This window comes from Lutra lutra, chromosome 13 (assembly GCF_902655055.1).
Source record: "Lutra lutra chromosome 13, mLutLut1.2, whole genome shotgun sequence".
In the NCBI taxonomy this organism is placed as follows: Eukaryota; Metazoa; Chordata; class Mammalia; order Carnivora; family Mustelidae; genus Lutra; species Lutra lutra.
The window spans coordinates 58442875-58453969 of NC_062290.1; the positions used below are offsets into that span (position 1 = coordinate 58442875).

Genomic DNA, 11095 nt, shown 5'->3' on the forward strand with positions numbered 1-11095 from the left:
GGCTCCCCACTGAGCAGAGAGCCCCAGGTGGGGCTCAATCCCAGCACCCTGAGATCATGACCTGAGTTGAAGGCAGAGGCTTAACCCAGTGAGCCACCCAGGTGACCCACCTTGCCACTCTTCTTGTCCTCTAACCTCCACCCTTGTCCCTCGCCCAGGTTCCACTGCAGCACTAAGTCCTTGTTCTCTTTGACCCATCCATGGTCATACTGAAACTCAGTACTGCTCACACCTTTGGCTCACTCCAGTGTCCTCCTGCTTACATTTCAGACCTGACAGCCAGACAACCCTAACCTCCAAAGAAGCAGCCTTGGTGATCCAACTGCCTTCAGTACTAATGCCTGCTCCCCATAGCTTTGTGTGGTGTGAGTTCTCCTAAAGAGTCCTGCTCCCTCTTCCAGACCCAGAGGGGAGAATCTGAAGGTGCAGAAGCTGGCAGACATGTCCTAGGGGCTCCTGGGGAATGAGGACAGAGGGTAGAGCTCTGAAGAACTCCTGTGCCCACCCTGCTCCCCTTAAACTCTACCCCATACCCAAACCCCTGCTCTGAGAAGAGGGAGTACCTGGAGAGAGAGATGGTTAAGATTTTCTTGGAAAGATAGAAACTAGCTTAGGGAAATTCCATTTCTGAGAGTTTGGAGACTGCTTTGCAGAGGGCGGAAGAGGACAGGGGCAAGGGATTGGGCAACTACTCCCAAAAGGAAGGAAATCAATCTTCAATCAAGCATAGTAAACCTGTCCTTGGGGTCTGGGCCAGGAGGGCTACAACTGAGAAGGACTGAGAGTAAGCAATAAGCATTATCTCTCTCTTCATCTGTAAAGAGGAGAGGCTGTCTCTTACACCCTCACTGAACTCCCATCTGATCCTAAACCACCTCACAGAGACAAAGACAGACAGATAGACATAGACCTCCATTCATCCAACACATATTTACTGAGCACCTTTATGCTAGATGCTGTTGGACATGGGAATAAATAAAACATATTATAATGGTATAATTCCATTGGGGGAAATACACAGTATATCAGATGGCAATAATTAAAATGGGGAAAAATAAATCTGGGTTGAGGGGAATAGAAAGGGAAGGATACATGCTACCCATTACATTGTAACAAACTACACTTACACTTGGCAAGCTTAAAACAACATTTTCACAATTCAGTGGATCAGGAATTTGAGAGTGGCGTAGCTGGGTGGTTCTGGCTCACTTCTCATGAGGTTGTAGTGCAAATGCTGGCTGTAGCTACAGCTCCATGAAGGCTAGACTGGAATTGGAGGATCCACCTCCAGGATGGCTCACTCACATGGCTGTGGGTGGGAAGCTGTTCTCCCTGATGGACCTCTCCAGAGGACAGGGCCTTGTGCCTCAGTGTCTTCCTAACATGGAGTTGGTTCCCCCAGATTGACCCAAGAGAGACTAAAGAGGCAGCAATGCTTTTTTATGGGCTAATCCTGGAAATCACAGTCACTTCTGACATGTATTTGTTAAAATTACATAACTAAGTCCAGGCCATATTCAAGGGGAAGGGAATTAGTCTTCACCTCTTAAAGGGAGGAGTATTAAAAATTTTAAAAATTTTATGGAGAAAAGGAAACTTGAGTGTTTTATGAGGAATTAACTGCATCAAATGAAAGTTAAGAAATACCCATTGGGGGCGCCTGGGTGGCTCAGTGGGTTAAGCCTCTGCCTTCAGCTCAGGTCATGATCTCAGGGTCCTGGGATCGAGTCCCGCATGGGGCTCTCTGCTCAGCAGGGAGCCTGCTTCCCTCTCTCTCTGCCTGCCTCTCTGCCTACTTGTGATCTCTCTCTGTCAAATAAACAAATAAAATCTTTAAAAATAAAGAAAGAAAGAAAATCTTAAAAAAAAAAAAAAAAAAAGAAATACCCATTGGGGGCGCCTGGGTGGCTCAGTGGGTTAAGCCGCTGCCTTCGGCTCAGGTCATGATCCCAGGTCCTGGGTTCGAGCCCCACATCGGGCTTTCTGCTCAGCGGGGAGCCTGCTTCCTCCTGTCTCTCTGCCTGCCTCTCTGCTTACTTGTGATTTCTCTGTCAAATAAATAAATAAAATCTTTGGAAAAAAAAAAAAAAGAAATACCCATTGGACCTCGCAACTCAGATAGGGAGGAGTCTGGGAGCCTAGCCCCATGTGGAAAAGAGGAAAGAGGACAAGCGGAGCTAGGGCATTCCTGATAGATGTGGTCTCTGAGCTGAGGCAGAGCTGGGTTACAGGATGGAGAAATCCTTAGAGGAATGGCTTTGCAACCCAGTGGAGAAGCCCCAGCCAAGACCTGTCACAGCCAACACGGTTGTGGTAGTGAGAATGGCCGTCTTGCCTGGGCCTCACATTCACTGAGGTACAAACCGAAACTTTTGATAGTTTCCAAGTGATTTTACATGTAGTCTTTTGTGTTGTTGTTCATTAGAATGTTGTTTGGGGATGCCTGAGTGGGTCAGTTGGGTGTCTGTCTTCGGCTCATAATTCCAGAGTCTTGGATCTAGTCCAACACTGGGCTCCTTGCTCAGTGGGGACTCTACTTCTCCCTTTGCTTGCTGCTCTCTCAAAAAATTGTATATAATGTTAAGTTTGTATATAAAAACGGAGTATTTTGGGGGCACCTGGGTGGCTCAGTTGGTTAAGCGTCTTCCTTGGGCTCAGGTTGTATCTCAGGGTCCTGGGATCAAGCCCCATTTCAGGCTCTGTGCTCAATGGGGAGTCTGCTTTTCCCTCTCTCTGACCCTCCCCACCACTAGTGCTCGCTCTCCATCTCAAATAAAATCTTTTTAAAAATTGTGTATTTTTATAACCAGTTTCCTTCTCTTCTTAATATAGCAGGAGGCGTAAGAAGTGACAGTAGCCTGGCTCTTACTCAACCTCAGAACAAGGCCAGGAGGAAGGTGAGGCCAGCCAGATGCCACGGCGCAAAATTTAAGAGGTCAACGGTGGTGTACCTGGGAGTGACAGCACCTTAGGCACCTCTTTTGCCCCACCCTAGCACCAGGACACCTCGGAAACCACCAGGTAGTATTCTTGCTCTCCACCCCTGGGGGTTTCTACAAAGTCAGGTGTCCTAGAAAAGAAAGACTGGAGAGGAAGAACTCCTACTCTGGGTGGGCATTATTGTCCTTGAAAACAGAAAAATGATTTTGCCTCCTTCAGCTCAAAAGTGGGTATACATTGCCACCCAGTGGCCATCCAGGGTTGAAGTCCCAGGACTATTTGCAGAATGGCACAGGCAGAGGTTAAGGCAAGAAGACACACACTATCTCACCCAGCCCTTAATTTCTTCACATTATCAGGTTTTCCTGCTGCTGAGACACACAAAGAAGTGAAACTGTTCAACAGGTCTTTATTAACAGAGACAGATGGACAGACAGTGCACCAAAGGCAGTGTCTGAAAGCTGTGATGGGGGGCATATGTATGCAGGCCTTCTCTAGGCAAGGGATGGCTCCCTGGACCTAGGCTAACCTCTCTAGGTCCCCTGCCCAGCAGTGGGTCCTGAGCTGAGGCCAGCTTCCCCATCATACTCCTGAGGGATGAATGGGGTTGGGGGCAGGGTCTTTCAGGATAAGAGGACCCTGACCTCAGCATTCTCCATTCTTACGGTTCCCCAGTTGACTTGGTTGCTGGGAGAGTGGGGTACAGGCCACAAGAGCACTTGCATAGCAGGGGAAGAGAAATGGGGGTAAGGCATATGGTGAGGACAGGGAGATGATGGGGGCCGCCACAGGCAACCCTTCATCTTCCTCCCCCCTCAACTGCTGCTGGATTGAGGGGTCAGGCCCAGACAAGAGTGTAATACCCACACCCATCCCTAATTCCAGAGCCCTGACTGCTGGCAAGGAAGCTCTGAAAGGCCTGAGTTATTGAGTCAAGCCTATAGTATGTGTGTCTGAATATGACTGGCCCCCTGGGTATGTGTGGGGCTCCCTCTCTGGGCAGGTGTGAATGCATGATGCTGCTGTACACATGGGACTGTATCTGCATGTATGACCCATATGTTCCCATGAGTCTATGTTTGTTTGTATAAGCATGTATGTCCCTGCTCGTACACCAGGAACTGGAATAGTTGCATGTTGTGAATATGTCCCTGTCTTTTCACGTGAGCTCCAGAAAGAGGATGTATGCGGGCCTGCCCGCTCCTTTCTATCCACAGGTCCTCCTTCAGGCCTGGCTGGTCAGGGGTCCTGGCCGAAGAGGTAGGTGGTAAACTCAAGCTGGAGGCCCCGGGCATAGGCGCGAAGAGTATAGAAGAGTGTGAGGAAGTCCTGGGTGCTGAAGATCGTGTCAGCCAGCGTGAAGGCCAGGGTGGATGGGATGACACCCCGACCATACTCCACCATCCATGTGTTTGGCCCCCATTCCACAGCCGTTGCCTCACCAGGCCCATGCACCACGGTCTCTCCTGGGGAACAGGGAGCATGCACATAAGAAGCCTAGCCCTGTCCTTCCATTGCTGCCACCTCCGTAGCCCACGGGCTATCTAGGGGCAGGGAACAGAGTAGGATCTTCAGGGAAAGAAAAGGCCTTACCTCACTGGCCTTGTCGCCCATCTGGAAGAGTAAGAAGCCAAGATAGCCACTCCTAAGTTTTCCTCTGTGCCACCACCTGGCTCACGTCCTCTTTGGGGGGAAGCCAGGGAGGGCCACCTCACCAGGCCATGGGCCACTGTATGGGAGTCCTGGAAGTCTGCATTCCCAAACCTCACTCATGTCAGGCAGAAATTTAGCTAAACTTGGGCTGGGCCTGTTAGATAGGGAGGGAGTGATAATAAGACTCGTGTGGCTTTCTGAGAAATGCCGCTGTCATATGTCATGCCTGTTAACACTCAACCTCAAACTTATATAGAAGTCCAAAGCTCTACTTTTTATGTAAAATGTTTTAACCACAGAAACAAAGACGACGATAATCTGTCTTGTCTTTGGAGGTATGAGAACATATCTGATTACCCAACTGTCTCCCCAACAACTGCTGGAATGTTGGATGAACAGAACAGTGTCTTAACAGGAAGCTGTTCTGTTCTGTTTCCTTTTGACAGTGGGAAGCAACAGGGGCACTTGGACCTGCTTCAACCGAGGACCTGTGGCATACCCGCGGGCGGTAAGGGAACCAGAGAAGAGCCCCCAACCCACCCCCCCTTCCATGATATGGCTCTCCTCCAACTATGGGCACCCCAGAACTAACGAACCCACATGACAGAGCCCCCCTACCCACCTGGGTAGAAGACCTCACTTTTGGTAGTGCCCTCTCTCCACTGGTGGAAGGTGCCAGAGATGATGGTGTCCGAGATCTCAGCCCAATAGCGTCCTGAGGGACAATCAGATGAACACCGAAGATCAGGGTATCAGCGCCAATACATGGCTTGGCCAAACATCAGAAAGGAAGGCATGAGCCCCTGCACAGCCCCAGCCTCCCAGTTAGGCCCGCCGCCAGCACTGACCCGAGTGGCCGCGAGAGCCTAGGGCGGTGCCGAAGAGCAGCACGTACTCGGACAGTGAGGCGTGCAAAAGGCACATGGCGCCCATCCAGCCGCCCGCGTTTACGAACACCCACTGCAGCTCCTCGTCGGGCAACACGTGGCCTGGGTGCAGCCGCCGTAGTTCCACGATCAGCCGAGAGAAGGCCAGCTCGTGGTCCAGCCCTGGCGGGGTCAGAGGAACAACAGAGTCAGAGCCAGAACCACTCCGAACTGGAAAGGCGCTTCTGAAACTCTCAGCTCAGCTCGGACCTCCCCAGGCCCCTGCCCTCCACCCGCTCACTCGCCGGGTCATCCGTCCGCTCACCCGCGTACTGCCTGGCCAGCTGCGCGATCTCTTCGTGCTGGAAGACGAAGCTTTGCGTGCCCAGCCAGAGCCGGACCACCTGGGCCAGCACAGCCGCGGCAGCCAGGAGCAGCGCGGCCCACACCCACCGCCGGCCCAGTGTCCACTGCATCCCGGAGGGCGGCCTGGCACAGAAAAGCGAAGGACCGAACTGAGGCCTGAGCTGTGACTCCCACTTCCTCCAAACCTGCGGAGCGCAGTCCACTACCGTTCCCCCGCCACCGCCGTGGTACGGCTTGCCTTGGCCAATCAGAACAGTCCGGGCACCCGGGTACCGCCCCTCGGGTTGAACCATTTCTTCTCGGGAAGCGGGGAGCGCGAAGGGGTGGGGCGGAGCCTCGCGCGTGATGCGAAGGGGCGAGGCTAAGCCTTCCCAGCGGCCGTGTTTAGGGGCTACAGGCGGGGTCGCTTGCCAAACCAGGTGTGGGTGGGGCTAGGTGGCCGTGACACTCAGAATGGACTGGCCTGTTTGGGCTCCCAGGTGAATAAGGCGAGCCCGGAAGTAGAGCCTCCTGGGACTTGTGATTGTCACCTTTGCTAGCACAGAAAGTAGGAGAAGGCGCTTTTGCCTGGGAATGTTACGGAAGGCTTTCCGGAGGCGGTGACGCCTGAGCTCTGTATTTAAGGGAAATGGGGAAGGCATTCTACGAATGAGGCCTATTCCAAGAACAAAGACACCGTGAAGAGACAGCATGGGGGGTTTTTTGGAGCCTACGATTCATTCTTTGTTTTGAAGCACAAAATGTGAGAGGAGGGCATTGTAAACCAACAGGGTTACAGGGAGGGAAATGATAAAGGAAGAGGAGCAAAGGAGAAAAAAGGCAGCAAAGTGCAGTGATTAAGAAAGAAACTCTGGAGGGGCGCCTGGATGGCTCGGTGTGTTAAGCCTCTGCCTTTGGCTCAGGTCATGATCTCAGGATCCTGGGATCCATCGCTGCCTCAGGCTCCCTGTTTGGCAGGAAGCCTGCTTCCCCCACTCTCTGCCTGACTCTCTGCCTACTTGTGATCTCTGTCTGTCAAATACATAAATCTTAAAAAAAAAGAAAGAAAGAAAGAAAGAAAAGAGACTGGACTGGAGCTGGACTGGGTTAATAAGCCTGGCTCTGGCCACCTACTAGTTGTGTGATCTTGGTAAGTTATTTAAACCCTGTGACTCAGTTTTCTCATCTGTGAAATGGGATGAATAAAAGTACCTACCTCATAGTACATACCTTTGTTGTGATGAAGCTTAAATGACTTAATATTTATAAGGCAATTAGTGCCTGGCAAGTGGTGACATATGTGTTTGTTTTATAACTAAAACACAAAGGTGAAGAGAACTGGAAGAGCATAGCATCATACATGATTGTGATGGAATGAAGGGTCAACACAAATGTAGTTGAGAGTTCTGATAAAATGATGGGAAATGGTCAGTAGGTTTCTTAGTAGGGACATGTAGCACAGATGATGATATACATTCACAAATCTATTTCCTTTTGTTCTTGGGCAGTCAGATTACATTCCACAGTACACTCTGTAGTTGATGAGGCCATATGATTGTGTTCTGGCCAATGAAGTATAGCCAGAAACCATGTATGCCACTTTCAGATCTGGCTCCTAAAACCTGTGAAATTCTTTACATTTTCATTCTTTTCTCATTTATTATCTTAATTACAGAGAATTAAGTAGTGGCGAATTCTGAATGCTGCTTTCCCTATCCCCCCACAATGGACTGTGTTGCTCAGCCACTGAGTTTGGGGGGTGGGGTGTCATTTGCTACAGCAGCTAAGATTACTTAATCTAATACAGACCACTAGACATGTTACAGTGTATTGTACAGGTAAGAGTAAAGGCTGGGAAGATGGACTATTTTTTGAGAAACTTGGCCAAGAAGGTTAAGGTAAAGAAGGGATTATCTAGAGGAGACTGCATGATGGTGGAAACATTTTTTTTAAAGATTTTTTTTAAAAGATTACTTATTTCTTTATTTGACAGATAGAGATCACATAGGCAGAGAGGCAGGCAGAGAGAGAGAGAGGAGGAAGCAGGGTCCCGCTGAACAGAGAGCTGTAAGGGCCTATTTAGCCAGAGCAATGCCATCCAGTTAAACAGTGATTTTGTTGTTTATGCAGTAAATCTTAAACTGTCCCTGCCCCCTCTCTCCCCAGGGGACCTACTTAAAAACAAGTCCCCGAAACCAGTCCCAGGTAACAAAGCCCAAATACAAGGGTGGGTCAGGCCAGGTGGAGGTATTCAATCAGTGGGGGCGCGTCCTGTCTCCCTAGCTACCAAGGAGTATGGGCCCCGCCTTTTTGGGCACCTTTTGGGTACCAATTCTGACCAAGTTGATAGGCTAGTTCAAATATCTACTATAGGGTAAATTGTAATTTAACTGGTCACTTAGTGTGACCTAGCAGGACTGTGCAGCTTTCTCTGTGTTACAATCTCATTGGCCACCTGTGCATGGCTGGGCCCAACCACATGGCCTTTGCCCTTAAAAGCTAGTCTGTAAGACAGAGAGAGGTCGCCTCTTTGCAAGAGACAGCCCTGGCTGGTCAGTTTGATTCTCGATGCTTGGCGCGAAATAAAGCTTTACTTGACCTTCACTTTGTATCAGTCTCGCTCCTTTGACCATGGACTCAACAGAGCCCGATGTGGGGCTCGATCCCAGAACCCCAGGATCATGACCCGAGACGAAGGCAGAGGCTTTAACCCACTGAGCTACCCAGGCACCCCTATGGTGGAAACATTTTTTTTATTGGCTCTGGCTTCTGTGACACTCCTGAGCTGATCATTCTCATAAGAACCCTGAGGACCAGGGGCTAACCCCAAAATCTGGCCTCTGCGCCCCTGTTTAGGCAGAACTCTCTGGGACTGTTTAGGTCTGCAGTTTCCCTGGTCTTTCAGAAGGCTTCTCTAGCACAAACTGTTTTATAAAAAAATTAGTCACAGCCATATTTAGATATTACAAAACAAAATTCAACCAAGTAAATCTGAAGACCTAATTGGCTTTCTTAAACAATTCGTGAATCAGGCGGCACCCCATCTAGCAAGTAGAAGGGAGCTCCAAAGAGGAGGTATATAAAGTGGAAGGTTTTATTTTTATTTCTTAAAGATTTATTTATTTTGAGGAGTGCTTGGATAGCTCAGTTGTTGAGCATCTGCCTTCAGCTCAGGTCATGATCCCAGGGTCCTGGGATCAAGCCCTGCATCGGGCTCCCTGCTCGCCAGGAAGCCTGCTTCTCCCTCTCCCACTCCCCCTGCTTGTGTTCTCTCTCTTGCTGTCTCTGCCAAATAAATAAATAAATAAAATTTTAAAAAAGTTTAAAAATATTTATTTTGAGAGAGAGGGAGAGCATGCCCCTGTGCACGGAATGGGGAGTGGCAGAGGAAGAGGGAGAGAATTTCCAGCACACTCCCGGCTGAGTGGGGTGCTGACTCAGGGCTCTATCTCAAGATAGACCTTGCGACCTGAGCCAGAATCAAGAGTCAGACAGTTAAGGTACCCCGGAAGTGGAAGTTTTTTTTTTTTTTTAAAGGAAGAAGTCTGGGACAAGAAGATTTGAAAGAGAAAAGGATTGGTCCAGTCCTGTTCCTTTTGCCTTAAGGGGAAAAGCAGGGACTCTTATTATGCAGATTACCTTGTCTTCCTTTGCGGGAGAGGGCCCAGGTAGGGAATCATTGGTGCTAATCGGAAAATTCTGATTGACCAGGGAAGACAACATTGCTGGGGAAGTTGAAACCACAGTTGGATGAGGCATTAAGCCCCTGTTTGAAAACTTGTCATATGTGACGTCAGTTTGGGCCTATAGTGTTTTTTTTTAAGATTTTATTTATTTACTTGACACAGAGAGAGAGATCACAAGCAGGCAGAGAGGCAGACAGAGAGAGAGGGGGGAAGCAGGCTCCCTGCTGAGCAGAGAGTCCGATGGGGGACTTGATCCTAGGACCCTGGGATCATGACCTGAGCTGAAGGCAGAGGCTTAACCCACTGAGCCACCCAGGTGCCCCTATAGTGTTCTTTTTAACAACATTGTAGAAGAGATCTTGGAGGAGAAGGGCTCTGTAGGCCCATCTCAACCATTGTACTCTTCCCCCAAAAAGTGATCTTGGGGAGATAGAAGAGAAGTTTGGAAATTTTCCTGAAGAGATGTTTCTGAAGGGGGTGAGGAGTTAGCTGGCATTGATGAGGGAGCAGAAGGCAAGCAAGGACAAAGCACAAGCTGACACCACAAGCAAGCCCCTTCCCCCTACACAGGGGGCAATGTGACATTTGTGGGACAAGTGTGACATTCCTCAGGACCCGCTGGCTGCCGGAAAGCTAAGGAAAGGAAAAACAAATGCTTAACTTACAGAGATCACAGTCCAACTAGACAGCTGCCTCCCTCAATTTACAAATGTTTTAGTGATATTTGCAAGAAAAAAACATTCTTATCAATAACCCAACTTCCAGAACTAAGCTCCCAACTATCTTCAGGTTAATGCTTTACTAGAGGACAGAGCCTCCAATCTCTAGAAGATCCTCTTTACCATATGAAAGTTTTAACCACCCCCCACCCCGCACCTGGGTGGCTCAGTCATTAAGCGTCTGCCTTTGGCTCGGTTCATAATCCCAGGGTTCTGGGGTTGAGCCCCACATTGGACTCCCTGCTCTGCAGGAGCCCTGCTTCTCCCTCTGCCACTCACCCTGCTTGTGTTCCCTCTCTCACTGTGTCTCTCTCTGTCAAATGAATAAATAAATAAAATCTTTGAGAAAACAAAACCAAAAAAACCCTTTTTCCTTACCCCAACTCCCAAGTATATAATCAACCACTCCTCACAACTCTGGTGCAGCCCCTCTTTCTGTCCAGGGTCCTGTCCCTTTGCTTTAATAAAATCACCTTTTTGCACCAAAGACGTCTTAAAAATTCCTTCTTGGCCATGGGCTCTGGACCTCACCTACATTCAAAACTACATCATCACAATCCAAGAAGTGGCACCAAAGCACTGGTGTTCTTGGGAAAATGGGGCTGCCTCCAAAATCTAGTCACTCCCAACAACAAAGATGGCTGAGAGAGGAGGAAAACAAATCTATCTCAGCTCCCCTCACCTCCACTCCAAAGAATGAAAAGCCAGTGGTATATGTAAAAGCCTCATTTCTCAGTTCTCTGCCCCCTACCTAGTAGCCTCTTTAGATTCCAGTCTGAGGACCTAGGGCAGAGATTAGGTCAATGACCAAAGACCCAGTTTTTGCATCTGAGCTGCAAAACACTGGGTTGGCCTGGCCTGGGTTGGGGGAAGGGGCCTCCCTGCT

At 49.4% G+C, this 11095-nt stretch overlaps 1 protein-coding gene across 3 annotated transcripts; it reads right to left on the reverse strand.

The window, feature by feature from the left end:
- Positions 1-2098: 2098 nt before the first annotated feature.
- On the reverse strand, positions 2099-6048 carry SIGMAR1 (sigma non-opioid intracellular receptor 1). Of its 3 annotated transcripts, XR_007122272.1 has the most exons (5): positions 5785-6048; positions 5442-5642; positions 5216-5308; positions 4534-4747; positions 4269-4406 (listed from the first exon to the last, which is right to left on the reverse strand). XR_007122272.1 is itself a non-coding variant. In XM_047699999.1 (4 exons), the coding sequence occupies exons 1-4, from the start codon at positions 5933-5935 to the stop codon at positions 3118-3120; spliced, it is 453 nt and encodes a 150-aa protein (XP_047555955.1). In that variant the 5' UTR covers positions 5936-6048; the 3' UTR covers positions 2099-3117. The 3 variants fall into 3 exon arrangements, 2 of the variants coding, with proteins under 2 accessions (XP_047555955.1, XP_047555954.1); XM_047699999.1 differs by lacking the exons at positions 4269-4406; positions 4534-4747 and adding an exon at positions 2099-3125; XM_047699998.1 differs by lacking the exon at positions 4534-4747 and having other exon boundaries at positions 3333-4406; positions 5785-6047.
- Positions 6049-11095: the final 5047 nt, after the last annotated feature.

What these genes read in the sequence shown, in the direction of transcription:
- SIGMAR1 (XM_047699998.1), bottom strand. Translation starts at nt 5,935, where the DNA reads ATGCAGTGGACACTGGGCCGGCGGTGGGTGTGGGCCGCGCTGCTCCTG. An exon ending in GCTGGCCAGGCAGTACGCGG is followed by an intron (nt 5,643 to 5,784) that starts GTGAGCGGACGG and finishes TGACCCCGCCAG; the next exon opens with GGCTGGACCACGAGCTGGCC. An exon ending in AGGCTCTCGCGGCCACTCGG is followed by an intron (nt 5,309 to 5,441) that starts GTCAGTGCTGGC and finishes ATTGTCCCTCAG; the next exon opens with GACGCTATTGGGCTGAGATC.